The following is a 15,000-nucleotide window of genomic DNA, read 5'->3' as shown; positions in this document are numbered from 1 at the left end:
AAATGGAATAATCTTTAAATAGTAACGTCAACTTTTCGAAACTTTAAAGCAAATGTCCGAATATATTTAAAAGTTCATGATAGACTCTCTCAAAAGGCACCGTCTATGTGAGGATGTGTACATGTGCTCAGTATTTAAGGCGATCCAGATCTTGTATATACAAGAGCCGAGTCCGAGAGATTAAGGTTTTGTCTTCCCAAGAAGAAGAACAAGATAGAAGAAGAACAACGCCGAGCTCTGAGCAGCGTTCGCGGCTCGAGACGCTGCTAAAAACATATGTGACTGCTACATTGTGTGACCATGGAAATACTGCGGCCGCCTTATAATTGCTAGTGCCCATACATTTTGTGGACCCTCCGGCCGCCGAGCCAAATGTGACTTAGGCCTTACCTCATATTTTCACCTTCATTTGTGATGTTTGTTTTTTTAATCATCTTGTGTTTTAATTAATAACAAAAAAGCAATCCGATCACGTGGTGTGATGGACTGTCGGGCAAGGATTGAATTTTACAGCAAAACCAGTTGTAATTTGGAATATCCATGATTACGTCAGCCCGATGCGTTTGATGAAAGTGATTGTGGTTCTGCGGGCATCACGTTTAATGAGCTGCCCTGGGGGCAGCGCTCTCGCAGAGCGCGCGAGCGATCGGAACACAGTCCAGAGCACGAGCCTGTGTGGACCTTTGGATGTGGTGATTGTACCAGTTTACATACAATACACCGCCACCGAAGGTCATTTACTCATCTTATTTTACCTTAAACATGGGGAATTTCAGTTTAAAGTGTCTTGAAAGTGGGTTTTCTTTGGGTCCACGAACGGATTAATTCACTCCATTATTTCTTATTGAGAAAATATTTTTGGAATCCGAACTTTATTCAATCCGAACAGCCTCCTGGAACGAATTAAATTGGGATTCTGGGGGCACCACGGTATAGGCAAACACCGAAACTCCGATCTCTAGCGGTAGCGCACGGTGGACGCACGGTCGACGCAGACTGCCACGGAGGCCGTACGTAGGTGCACGGCGGGCGTAGGGAACCGTGCGTCGACCCTGCGTTGCCCGCAGGTAGTCACACAGACCGCAAGGCCACCGTACGGCGACCGTGGAAATAGTGCGGCCGCCGTAATTTTTTGGGGGTTGGGAAAATTCATTTTTCATTGAGAAGAGCTTACTGCAGCCGCACGAATAACGCAAGCCCACCGTACACCCTACGTACGGTCGACGTGGAACACATCTACGTCATAGCTTGGCTTGTCGAATTGCTACGGCGAACGTAGAAATGAAAAAAAAAGTTATAACTCCGCACTATAATTCCACGGCGACACTACGGCCTGTAAAATATAGCCAAACGGCGTAGGGCCTTCCTGAGGCCACTTCAGTTTCTTTGCGGCCGCCACACGTTTCTGTCAATTCAGAGGGCATACGGCCGCCGTATCCTCGCCGTAGAGCAAATGTGACCTCGGCCTTAGGGGAAACGGGCTGAAGTTCGGTGCAAAGATGGTCCTGTAAGAATGGTTCTAAATGCGATGCAAATGAGGGATCACCTTCCACTGGTCATGATCTCCTGAGCATCATCATGTGAGCACTTGGCTCATGATGCTTGGGACTTTTAAGTTTAAATTGCATCAACTTTGTTTTTTAATCTGTTAACTGCCAATGTCACTAATTTATGCAACACGAGTTGGGCTGTACATGTCCAGCAGTCTGATATGTGATTGGTTGATTTATGCTTAATTTTGGAAAAGGTTGACATGTTTGTTGAGATTTATCGCAGCGTACGTCCATTGTACTGTGCCATCTCGAATAAGCAGTAACTCGTCGCACACCGAGACCGACCGAGCGCCTTTTATATATTAGATGGCGTAGAATATATATATATATGAAATGGTATTGACTGCCTGACGTTGGCCGTCTGTGTGTCAAAACCCACAGAACGCTGCAAAGAAAAGGGACCCTGCACAGATGGAAGCCGAGACGGAAGCTGCAGCTCCTCCCCAGAAGGTTCCTCGCCATGATGGCGAAGACATGAACGAAGACACCTAGACGACTTCAACAGAACTTTGCAACACCTCTGTAGCTCTTGTCGTATTCCTTTTCTGCTTATTGTTATTCCTTTTGCCCATTTTCTTTTCTTCCAGCAAGCAACCTTTTCATATTGTGATGGGTGCTACCGCTTCAAATCTCAGTACTGCCTCTGCTCTCCTGACTGTAGGCTAAGTTTGCGGGCAGTGGCGAGGCCGGTGGATCCACTCAGGTGGAAAAGCTCTGCGAGAGGCTGTTTGGGTGGAACTGGCTTACTGTATGCAGTCCACACTGCACTGTTTAGGATTAACGCCACCACCATGCCCCCCCCCCTCCCCAACTAAAGAAATCCTTATGTCAAGACATGGCATTTAGCAACAGTTAACAGCAGGGAAGAACTACAAATTGTAAGTATATTGTATAATTGATTTAATTTTGTTTTTGTTTTTTAACCAAAAATAATTGAGCTTAGCTGCAAGGCATTTTACAGGAATTCAAACAATTTTTTTTCTCTCTAAATGTCCAAGGGAATATTATATGATATTTAGGTTTCCTTTTTTTTTGTTTGTTTTTTTTTTTGGAACCTGTATTGTTTTTTTTTAAATATCGAGTAAAATTCCCAGTGCCTCGTTAGTGTATTCTATCAGTATTCCTTTTTCCAGGATTGCTCTGGTCTGTGCACGCACACGTTTTCTCTTCAGACGCGCAGCGGTGGTTTTTCAACAATGGAATTGTTTGGGCTTCCTGCAAAGTCACTTTGCTTTTCATTTTGTCGAGTTTAAAACTGTCTGCACAAGTCAGGTCCATGCCTGAACTACCATACTGTTTTGCTCAACAAAATTGCTGGCTGGTATTAAATTTTCAGGTTTGGAAAAATAATAATAATAATGATGGTAAATGTACATTCTGGTCGATGATGTTGCAAATAGTAAATTGGCTTCATGAAGTTTGGTTGTTGCTATTGCAAATGCTGCAGGATTGCGGTCGACCTAAAATAAGTTTCCATAGGATAACTGTATATCCAGTTTGATGGTTCTTTGATTATATTGTTGTATGGACACTGTTTTTCTCGGTGTCAGTGTGGATGCAAGAACAAATGTTCAAAATCTGAGGGTGCTTCAAATTTTATCTGGACTTTTCTGTTTGTAGCTTTTAAAAAAACAAAAACAGGTGACTCCATATTGTGCTGTACAGTGATCCCCTATTCCTCCTCCCTGACAGGCAGAGAGTAGATGTTGCTCTGTGCTGGTCAATGGAACTTGTCTTTCACTCTCGCCTCCCCATTAGCCATGACATTTCCTTGGCAGACCATACAGTAAAGCCCGCCGCAGGCTGGGTATTCTCCGTTGTTTCAAGTCCTTCCATGAAAAATCAGAACTATTCCTCCGACAAGCCTTTTTCCCTTTAGCTCAATGGAGTATTGCTGAACCCTTTACTTATCACCCCAGCATCAGATCTCTCTCTCTCTATCTCTATCTCTCTCTCTATCTCTATCTCTATCTCTATCTCTCACACACCTTCCCCAGGTAATCCAGGGTGCACATGTACTTCCAGTAACCCTTGTCTGATTGAACTCCAAAACTGCAGACTTTTTGCCCGCCTCCACTCTTTTTGAGTTTGTGAAACTGCCTTTTGGACCACAGTTCAATCATACTCTTCTCGGAGATAGTGTGCAACAATCTCGTCACATCCTCTATCTTTACTGGTGATCGTATTTTACATACAATGCGTATTGAAAGTCTACACCGCCTTTTCAAAGTTTTCACCTTTTGTTTCATTATAGCCTGGGCCTAAACTGCATAAAATCAGACGTTTTACACATTGTAACCCAGAACTTCCAAGTGAAAAACAAATTCTACAGCCTTTCAGAAAATTAATTTAAAAATACAAAACTACAATATCTTGGTTGGAAAAGTGTCTAAACCCCCCCCCCCCCTTTATCAATAGCAATTATAAATTAGCTCGGGTGTAACCAATCACCTTCAAAATCGCACACCAAGTTAAATGCCTTCTGCTGTGTTAAATTGTCGTGATTCTGATTATTTCAAAACAAGAAGCGAATACTTTGATATCGTGCGGCTGGGGGCAGTAAACGTCTACATTAGGAATGATGAAACAATTTTGCAGTTATAAAATTTAAATGTAAACATGGTGAATTAGCATGCATGATGGGAAGAGTTGTGACGTTGGACAAATTTCTATTTATAGCCCTCAGATCAAAGGGACGTACTTGGCCATAAGTGTGACAGAAGACACAGGACAGAATAGCCAATGATATAACAGCGCGATGTTGCCGCACTGTAATAAAATCAGCTGTTCCTGTAGGCTTCCTCTGCTGGGTAGTACATTTCACAGCAAAGACTCAACCGTGAGCACCAAGGAGCTTTCCAAACACCTCTGGGATAAAGTTGTGGAAAGGCACAGATCAGGTCTTGCCATTGATGTCTTGGAGCACAGTCAAGACAATCATTAAGAAGTGGAAGGCGTATGGTACCACTACGACCCAAGCGAGATCAGGCCGTCCCTCCAAACTGGATGACCAAGCAAGGAGGAGACTGATCAGAGAGGCCACCAAAGGGCCAATGGCAATGTGGAAAGATCTACATGCTTTTATGGCAAAGACTGGTCACTGTGTGCTTGTGACAACAATATCCTAAGCACTTCACAAGTCTGGCCTGTATGGTGGTGGGATGGCAAGAAGGAAGCCATTACTCAAAAAAGCCCACCTTGAGTCCCATTTGAGGAATGCAACAAACCACTGTAGATTCTGAAGCCATGTGGCAATATGCTTGTGGTCTGACAAAACCAAGATGGAACTTTTTGGCCTAAATCCAAAACGTTATGTTTGGCACAAACCCATCACAGCACATCACCCAAAGAATACCATCCCTACTGTGAAGCATGGTGGTGGCAGCATCTCGTTTTGGGGATGTTTCTCATCAGCAGGGATTGGGTCCTTGGCAGGATTGAAGGGAAAATGGATGGAGCAAAATACAGAAAAATCTTAGAGGAAAACCTGCTGCCATCTGCAAGAAAGTTGAAATTGGGACGGAATTCACCTTTCAGCATGAGAATAACCCGAAGCACACACACAAAGCTGGCTATCCCAGGCAAAAATAACATTCCTTTCCTGTAATAATTCTCTGCAGACGACTGTAGCATATGAGCACAACTTTCATATACTATGGTTATAACTATCATTTTTGCCTGGGAAGGAAAAAAAGATAAATGTCCTTGAGTGGCTCAGTCAGAAAAAAAAATCCAATCAAAAATCTGTGGCATGACTTGAAGATTGCTGTCCATCAACGCTCCCCAGACAACTTGACTGAGCTTGAACAGTTTTGTCCAGAAAAATGGGCAAATATTACCCAATCAAGGTGTGCAAAGTTGGTAGAGACCTATCCCAACAGACTCACAACTGTAATTGCTGTCAAAGGTGATTCCACCAAGTATTAACTCAGGGGGGTGGACACCTATCCAACCAAGATATTCGAGTTTTGTATTTTTAATTTTCTGAAATGTGTAGAATTTGTTTTTCGCTTGGAAGTTGTGGGTTATGATGTGTAAATAAAGGTGGAAAAAGTCTCATTTAATGGAATTTAATTCCAGACTGCGGCAACAAAAGGTGAAAATTTTGAAAGGGGGTGTACACTTTCTCGAGGCACTGTATATCATTTCAACAGCTGGAATTAAGCCTCATGGAAGAGCAGAGTGAGAGGAAGCATTGGTTCAACAAACAATGGAAAATTAATTCAAACAAAAGATTGCACCTTGGCACAAGGAGAGGAAATTATAGAAAGGCTGAGAACGCAGTTTAAAATGTAAAACTCCATTATATAATGGAAAAGACCATGAGGTGATGGTGGGTAGTTGACTTGAAGTCTTAGAGAAATGAACTTGCAACATTTAATTTCGGAAGGCTGTTCCACAAGTGACAGAAGACTGCCATTGAGTTTGGATGAGGAGAGGTTAATAAGGCATGTGTTTCTGGCACTGAATGCATGCAACTTGGCTGGACAGGGAATTGAGGACAGGCACAGTGTTGGAAATGGAGTGGGTAATAAAAATAAAACTGCACACAAGCTTATTGAGCACAAAGCAGTCTGTGTCAGCTGCCTCACACGATGTTCCATTGAGACCAAGGTTCAAAGAGGGCAAGATTTGGAAGTAGCAACAATAGTCGACAGTGGGAAACCATATCCCATGGCATTCCAGATGAAGTTTTTGTGCAGGTGAAGACAGAAGAGGAAGGAGTTGGTCTTGTCCAGAATTCCAAGGGGGTGGCCAGCTTCAAGATATACTGTACTCTGTCAAAGACAGGTTATAGCTGACACTGAGGCCCATGAGCTCCATTGTCCATCTCTCCTTGAGGCTGACCACCAATAAATTGGGGAATTTACCTGCTGGTCCTTATGGAGGGACAAATGAAGAATATATTTCTTGGTATAAAAGACATGTTCCAGGTATATGGCCAGTTGCTTATCTCTAGATTGAGAAAGAGACAGACAGACAGAGAGCTGCAGCCTGGCTACTTGTCGGAAGGGTGCAGAATTATCCTCCAGCGTGAAGTTAGCAAAGTGATGCAATGGATTATCCGGTGACGAAGACCTGCCGTTGATGTCTTGTGTACGATAAAATTTAAATGTTACTTTTCAAGGTATTCTCCCACTTTTTGACAGTTGTCGCTTCATCGTGAAAGCTTTAAACCTGAAGTATAGAAATCTTAAGGATGCATCCATACTGAGTGTAGGATATAATTATTAACCCTTTAAACCATAGCAGCCATTCAAACTTTTATCGGCCCGAGTGGCCGGTTTACAGGCCGCTATTCAAACCTCCATATACCTGAGCGGCCAGATTTTTCTCCCAGGCAGCCCAGGGTGGGAGAGCCGAAAGTCCAAGCAGCTCAGGGTTCAAAGGGTTAATAACTTCGTTTTCCAAATCCAAGGTGTTCTTCTCATCGCAAGCAAAATCACTATTCTCCAGCGAACCATCTAAATTTATACTGGCTTGATCAAATGTCACAATTATTCATCGTTCCACTCTCTCTGCTGTCTCACGTGTCACCATCTTGATTTTTGGCCTGTGCAATGGGACAGGAAATATTTCATGGGGATTTCTAATTCTTACCAAAACTATCAAGACAATTCTGCTTTTTAAAAACAAACAAAAGTCCTTATTCATTCTGTTCAATCCCACACTTCCTTCAAGAATCTAAGACTTTAAATTGGCAGTGCATGACCATTTCAGGTGATTTTATTTTATATCCTCATAACTTTCCCAAAGACCTATTTGCAGGTTGCTGTTTCCCCTCTCTCATGTCCAAGCACTTGTTCCAACATGTTGTCCTGCTGTCCTATTGACAGTCTGTTGCCACCTCCCTTGCCCTTTCATGAGCCTAGACCTTTTTTCAAACAAAAAAAAAGTCAGTAAAATTTGAACCACCCTCAGAATATGAACCCACGCAAAGTGCTTGGTGCTGAAACGATATTCCTGAATTACCAAGGCACATTTGGAATGTGGATAGTGGGACAAATCCAAGCCAATGCTTCAGTTGAATTCAACCCAGGGGTGTGTTCCATTACCAGTCAGCTTACTATCACTTGCCAAGCCAACCGTTCCTTAACCGTTTTTGTTGGAGTGCTTAAGCAACTTGGCAAGCATTCTACAAGCTGCTTGGTCATGGAACATACCCCTGATATATTGTGATATCAGATCCAGACAAGTTCAATCCATTCAGAGTTTCAACCTATGCTTGTATCACTCGTTCAAATCCAAAATTTATTTTTCATGTAAATTACACAAATTTGTTCAAAAAAAAAAGAAGAAAAAGCAAACAGGGTAAATGCAAAAATAATAATAAAAAAATATCAAAAGTGTCAAACTCGTCACATCGAAAGTTGAACTTGAGCTCAACGTTTCCACAACAGCGACGAAATGATTGCTATCGTTTTCCTTTTCTATGACCTCTTGTCCTGCGCTGACTTGTGTGTGACAAAGGCCTGTACAAAGTTCTTGCAGCATTTTTGCTGCAGCTACGTTGCTGTCACCTACACACTGATATTAAAGAAAGGTTCTCAAAATGTTTCGATGCAAACCTTCATCGTGGGCTTGAATCCAAGGAACGTTCTCGGTGCTCAGGTGGTGATAGAATAATAACTTGTACACATTTATACAAACTATTTTTCAAGTTCGGTGACGTCTTTACAGAGGCTGTGAAGATTCTAGGAAAAGGGAATTGGGGAAGGAGAGGGATGGGTACAGAAAAATGTTAATGTTAAATGATGAGGGGTGGGGGGGAGGGGGAAATCATAACATTAGGACTCCATCAAATCTGTGACACAAACTGCTGATTAGCACTTAAATTAATTTGTGTCTTCCACATTAATCCGTTATGTGCTATGCCTTTATGTATGGTAGGCCCAAAAGCCTGGCTGTCACATTAACCATTGCCTCGTACCTCCCAGTGCTTCTGCCGGTCATCAAGTTGTTTCTTTAGCTGTTGTATGTGCTCACGACCCTGCACCACGGTGCTGGCTAGCTCCTTGGCATTCCGTTCCATATCCCGAACCTCAAGTTGCAACTTCTGCAATTCTTGGCGCTTGTAAGGAAGGGCGTGGGCCTGGAAGTCCTCGGCGGGTTCTTTGCTTGGCCTCCTGTCATCAACAACCCCATTCATCCTCTAAGCCTTTTGATTTTGTCTCTTGCGTCTGTACATGCAGTATCCAGATTTTGGAGCGCTCTGTTCTTTGAACAGAATGTTACGTTTGCTCTGTTTTCTGCCTGCATGGCTTGTGGGTCAAACCAATTCTACAATACCATCAAGCAGGCTGAATGTAAATAGTACGTGAAAACAAAATTCAGAGCATTTGGGTAGTGTTCAAAGAACCTCCAAATTGAACATTGCCTGCAATAATATAAATACATTTAGGAACCAATTTTGAGTCTTGTTCTACATCTTGTTAAAAAAAAAAAAATAATACATACATACATTCAGGTTTTTGTTCTCTTTTTATGAAAGGGAAAGGTGAGTGAAAAAAAATGTTACCACATCGACTTGCCACTTCTTGCTGCTGCTGCCTTCTCCAGCGTGTCTAGTTTTCCCAAAAGTTCTTCAATACCTTCATCCTTAATAAGTATTTCAACATCATCCTGGAGCGCACCGACGTAGCAAAAGTCAATAAGCAACACTATCAACATACGTAGCTTTACTGAACATAATTTGCCTTAGATTCCAACTCAACAAGAACGGCACTCGGTGCAGCAGAGCGCATAGTCTCACCTGGCACGCTCATTCTGAACAAAAAAAAAATACCGTCGTTAACCGAACATGCGACCTATCATGGCCCGTATACACGTATCATCCATGCACCCTATTACGCCACATACATTGCCATTATCCGTAGCTTGATTGATTATTAGGATATTTAATGACCACTTTTTAGCACAATCAGGCTAAATTCCTCAATGAATGTGGCTATGATATAAATTTCAAACTATATCCGCCATAGCTAGTCGATCATATGTATGAAGTTTCACATCGATCTGTTAAGCGGTTCTGGAGAAGAAGGTTTTTTTAAACGTTTTTATTTTCAATTCAATGTGGCCACTAGACCATGTGACCAATGGCACCAAATTTAATTCTTCACACTCACATCAGGTCATAGATCAGAAACGTGAAGTTTCAGATTTTTCAGACAAGGATTTTGATTCCACCAATTGTGGCTGGAATACCACTTCACTGATGACGTAGTCATTATCACCCTAGTATACCCCATGGGGAGTTGATGACATATGCCAAGTTTAATGTTTTTCCCCATTGAGCGTTTTCGGAGACGATGTCAATTTTTTTTCTTTCCTTTAATCCAATATGGCTGCCATACCATGTGACCCATGACATCAAAGTTATCAATAAAATATTCTCAATGGGGGAGTCCCTCCTATGATTAAAGTAGTTTCACATCGATGGGACAAGCGTCGTCACCCATCACATGCCAGTTTTTCTTTCAAACATACCTGAAAGAACCCTCCATTGGATACTTTCCACTTACACTGGTGGACTGTGTTGCTCTGGCCCATATAGGACTTGGTGAATCCAAAGTTAATGGGATGAAACATCCTTCACCTTTGGTGGCGGAGGTCATGTGAAGAGAGAGGACAGAACGAGATAATAGAGAAATGTTTCTAACTCGAGTTATGGTCTGCAAAATAATCCTCAAAGGGCACATGACCTTTGACCTGTTGAACCCCAAAATATAATCACTTCATCTTTGCATTACAGTCTACACTTGTACCAAGTTTGATTTAAATCCCTGAACCCAGATTCAAAATATTAAATAATTCTGGCTGCCGGACCATGCGTCCGATCAAGTTGAAATTTAAAACATGTATTCCCCATTACTACTAGAACATAATTGTGAAATTTCATATCAAATGATGAAGTGGTTCAAGAGAAAAAAAAAAAAAAGATTTTCGTTCAAGTCAATATGGCTGCCAGACCATGTGACCTATTAATTATTTGTGACCACCCTGCTATCCCCAAGACTTGGGGAACATGTGGGTGGTTTCCCCTAGATCTTTGCAGCTGTTCTAGGAAAGATTTTTAAAGGTTTATTCTTACAAATAAAAAATATCCAACTGCTAAACCATGTGACCTTTGACATTATAGGTGGAGAACTTTTTGTTCATCATGGATAGGTGATCATACCTGCAAAAGGTTTGCATCAATCTGTTCAGCCGTTTCGGAGAAGAAGATTTTTTGAAGGTTTTATGTTAAAAAAAAATTATATGGCTGCCAAACCACATGACCAATGACGTCATGAATACCCCCCCCCCCCCCCCAAATACAATTTTGAGCCTAGACGGCCCTCAAGAACTTTCATACATATCAGATAAAGCGTTTGACATCTACAATTATGACATCGTAACGAAGCCACTTACAAACATCACCAAAATATCACACTTATTTCCCATGGGGAGTACTTGCCATGTGCCAAGTTTCAATTTTTTTTTTTTCCACGGAGCAGTTTCGGAGATAGAGGTCCAAAATTTTTCCTTCTTTCCAACATGGCTGCCACACCACTTGAGCTATGATGTCATGATTGTCATTAAAAACATTCTACATGAGTAGTCACACCTATGGTGAAAATTTGTCAATCGAATAAGCGGTTGCGGAGAAAACAGAGAAAATTAGCACGGACGGACGGACAACCCAAAAACGATTCCTCCGGCGACTTCGGCAATGAAGGCATTAAAAAATGACAACAGACGCATACATGACTGGATAATCCAAATGAAACAGGTTGGTACAGGTGTGCATGATACCTGCAGCAAGTCACAGATCTGATCTGGCCTGACCTGACACTAATCCAAGCTCGAAATACACTACTTCTCGATGGAAAGCCACCGTTTGGATGAAGGTGAGTTCATGATGTGACGTCACGAGTGAAATCGAAAATCAGCACGAGGGATTTTTTTTTCTTTAAAAAATTATCTGTAAAAATTCAAAAAAACAAAACTTATTCCAAATTAGACCATGATTAATGATTTTCAGAAAATAATAATAATAATAATAAAAAATACAATAAAAAATTAAATAAATTGTGTTTGGGCTCCCCTTTAAAACCAACTGAAAAGTCATACCAGGACTTTCTTTTGCAGTTCCTCGATGAACATTCCATGAACATTCTGCAGACGCTTTGGGTTGTGTTTGCTGTGCGCAGAGTACGCATCGGCAAAGTACTTGTACCTGCAAACAGGGTAGGGATCACAACCCAGATGCAAACTGCAAACAACTCCACGAGCGCAGTTAAGGCGTGACAAGCTTCGCAAGGTTGATTGGGTACTTTCCAGCGGAAAGTTGTACCCATTCACAAAAGTACGCACACGCACATGAATGAAATTCGGTGCCGGAGGAGGCGACTTGGCACATCATACTTGCATTGCACCAACCCCAGGATCCATCACCCATCCACACAAAAGCTACCAAAAAGTCCTGCCAATATCGCCAGATAGCCATCTAATTCCAATTTTAATCTATCCATCCCCTCCACTGCCACTAGTTTACTGGGGAGACCATTCCTTGTATTAAACACTCTCCAACTGAAAGACCCCTGCCTTAAAACTGTCTCATCTTGTTTACCCTCAAGCTCTGCAGGGTCTCTGGTCCCAACATTGTCCATCTGCTGAACTTTCCCCCCACTTATCTTGTCCACACCCTTCATTATCTAAAGCATCTCCATCACATCCCCTCGCAAGCACCACCTTTCTAACGTATAAAGCCCCGTCTCCTTCAGCCGCTCCTCATAGCTTAGTCAAGCTAGACCCGGAATCAATCTAGTAACCTATGCTGTACCCTTTATATGGCAGCTATGTCCTTCCTCAGATATGGTGACCAAAACTATGCACAAATATTCTCCATAAGACATTACGAAACTTCTATAGTGTAAACATCACCTCTTTTGATTCACAATTTACGATGAAATACAATCCATCGCTGCACTGAAGAGAATATCAGGGTGGGAAGGGGGGGGGTAAAGTAAGAAGGGAGAGAGGGAAAAGGGAAAGATAGGAGGGAGCGAGGAAGGAGGCGGGGTGGTGGAGCTAGGAAGGGAGAGCTAAGAAAGGGGGAAGAGCAAGTAAAGGGAGTGGGGGGGGGTTGGGGAAAGCAATGCCTCAGCAAACATCGCTTTCCACTCTGGGAGGGGGTGAGAGCAAGGAGGTCGGGGGAGTGAAAATGTGGAGGAAGTGGGGAGGGGGTTTGGGAGGGGTTCTCAGCTTGCGTTTGGAAGTTGGTGGGACTTGTGGAGAGATGGGGAAGGGGGAGGGGGGGTCCAAAATTGAATGAAATGCAGTACTTTAAAACAGCACATTAATACAGCACGCGGAGACTGCCGGGAGTTGTCCATAGTGGGTGGAGAGGGGAGGGAGTTTGGAAGGAGGCAAAGTGAGGGAGGAAATGTGATGGGAAGGGAAGGCAGCATGAGGGGAAGGAAAGGGGAGGGTGATAAAACACGCCCAAAGAGCAACATCTTCTTTTTAACTGTAGGGTTCCATAAAGAACAGATGGGAGCATTGTAAACCCAAGCAATGGACCTGTCAAAGGCCGACATGCATGCATGCAAACATGCTCACACATGCAGTGACCTTTGCACCCATCCTGTCGGCTCTCTCCGATTCCGATTTGTAAATGATACACGACAGGGAAGCAGTTTTAAATTCAAAAATATATATCATCAGTCCTTAACAAAGCGTTAGGGTTTGGGGAGAAGGGAAAGTGGTGAGAGAGGGAGAGTGAGTGGGGTGAGAGGGTGAGTGAGAGAGGGAGAGTGAGAGGGGTGAGAGAGGAAGAGTGAGAGGAGTGAGAGAGGGAGAGAGTGTGAGAGTGAGAGTGTTGGGGGGCGGGGGGGGCGGATTCCAGCATGTGTGACATCCAGTTTAAACGTCCTTCCAAAGAGACGGCACGCACACACTGATGAATCAAACCCTGCCTGTGAAACACCGGGATAACAGTTTATAGCTGGGTTGAGATTCAAGCTCAGGCGAGACAGCTTAAAACGGGCGTGCTTCCCTCTCGGCTATCCTGCCATGATGTGGCGATTCATTAATTTGTACAACAACTGAAAACATTTTTTTTTTTACTCATTGCAATCATCCAATTTATTTTGCCTTCCGAGCTCGGGAAATGTCCTCACGTACAACCGAGCCATCATATCGTCGTCAAAGCTTGAAGAGCGCTCGCCAAGTGCCTTAAGCACTCAAACAAGCACGCCAATGAAACGGATGAAGAACCGTAAAAAAAACTAAACGTTAATTTTTTTTTTTAATACATTACATTCTACGCTGAAATGACGGGTCATATAATGAAAGAAGATCATGCAAAAAGGGTAAAGATGGTGTCGAATGAAATCGTACATTTTCAGCGAGTGAACTACCACCCGAGGCACCGCATGGCCAAACGCAGGTGAATGGGCCCTGAACTTTGTTCAACTCGATCGATATATTCAGTGACAGCGAGCACTCTACTCTATTCGCTCTAAGTGGCTTAAGCACTCAAGCAAGCACTCCAACAAAACAGTTGATAATGAACGGCTGGCTTGGCAAGCGATTGGTTATATAAACACCGTGCACCTGTAATATCAAACGATGTCCGAATTGGCCAAATGAGCATGTTTTTTTGTTTTTTTTAGCAGATGGAACTACTGTTGAAATCAAAAACAGGACCGCCTGTCCTGCAGCTCACCTGGATCAGGAGCAACAGTCACTCAAAACCCCCGGCAAACCCCCTTCGACCCTGAATTTTTTTTAATGCCGTGAACAAACTTTGGTACATCAAGGGTGATGAAGGTGGCGGTCAAGTTTCATTGAAATTGTGTGTGTAGTTCGGAGAAGAGAGCAAATACCTATTGAACCAATATTTAAATAATATTGACAAGAACAAGCAGATTAGATTTTGGTTCAGTTCCAGATGCAGACCTTGCCCATCAGTGGGATACAAAACGTAAACTGTTCAGTGTTCAGCTTGGCGGAGGTATGTGCTCCACAGAGTGCCATTCTCGTTTTGTATTGAATGAATGGCATCTGCTTATCCTTAGTTATACACCTGCTCAACCACCTTGGTCTCTTGCAGTCTCTACCTTTATACCTCACTGGTTACTGCACTGTACACACTTTTATACAGAGTCAGGGGTCCTGGAGGAGCTAGAACACAGAACGGATCAGGATGTAACAGAACGAAATGAACAGCAGGAAAAAGTGGCAAAGACAACAACAGAGTGGAGGGACAAAACACAATGAGGACTTCAAAGATAAGGCATGTGAGGAAGAATGAGGACTACGGGAGGACACAAGGGGTAGAGAAGATGGATACAGAAGTAAACTACAAGAAGGGAAAACAGGAAACTTGGAGAGAGGTAGGCACATGGAAGGTTAAAGGGGGTAGAAAAGATCATGGTTTAGATTGGGGATGATCTGAGAT

General features: G+C 42.8%; 2 protein-coding genes across 3 annotated transcripts in view; one reads left to right on the top strand and one right to left on the bottom strand.

Moving 5' to 3' along the window:
- Window positions 1–5,612, top strand: part of DDA1 (DET1 and DDB1 associated 1) — a 32,718-nt gene extending 27,106 nt beyond the window's left edge. The window contains exon 6 of the mRNA XM_085890415.1: window positions 1,935–5,612. Coding sequence (XP_085746541.1) covers window positions 1,935–2,045 — 111 coding nt within the window. The 3' untranslated portion in view covers window positions 2,046–5,612. The remainder of the gene's footprint in view (window positions 1–1,934) is intronic.
- A 2,164-nt stretch (window positions 5,613–7,776) lies between these two features.
- Window positions 7,777–15,000, bottom strand: part of PMF1 (polyamine modulated factor 1) — a 10,729-nt gene continuing 3,505 nt past the window's right edge. For both annotated transcript variants that reach the window (XM_085890870.1, XM_085890871.1), the window contains 4 exons: window positions 11,667–11,772; window positions 9,073–9,176; window positions 8,485–8,680; window positions 7,777–8,248 (listed from right to left, as the gene is read on the bottom strand). In XM_085890870.1, coding sequence (XP_085746996.1) covers window positions 8,204–8,248; window positions 8,485–8,680; window positions 9,073–9,176; window positions 11,667–11,772 — 451 coding nt within the window. In that variant the 3' untranslated portion in view covers window positions 7,777–8,203. The remainder of the gene's footprint in view (window positions 8,249–8,484; window positions 8,681–9,072; window positions 9,177–11,666; window positions 11,773–15,000) is intronic.

This window comes from Eptatretus burgeri, chromosome 8, assembly GCF_056783735.1.
Source record: "Eptatretus burgeri isolate ZD-2024b chromosome 8, Ebu_testis_v1, whole genome shotgun sequence".
In the NCBI taxonomy this organism is placed as follows: Eukaryota; Metazoa; Chordata; class Myxini; order Myxiniformes; family Myxinidae; genus Eptatretus; species Eptatretus burgeri.
Note: the sequence above shows the minus strand (reverse complement) of the source record. Positions and strands in the feature narration are given on the sequence as shown.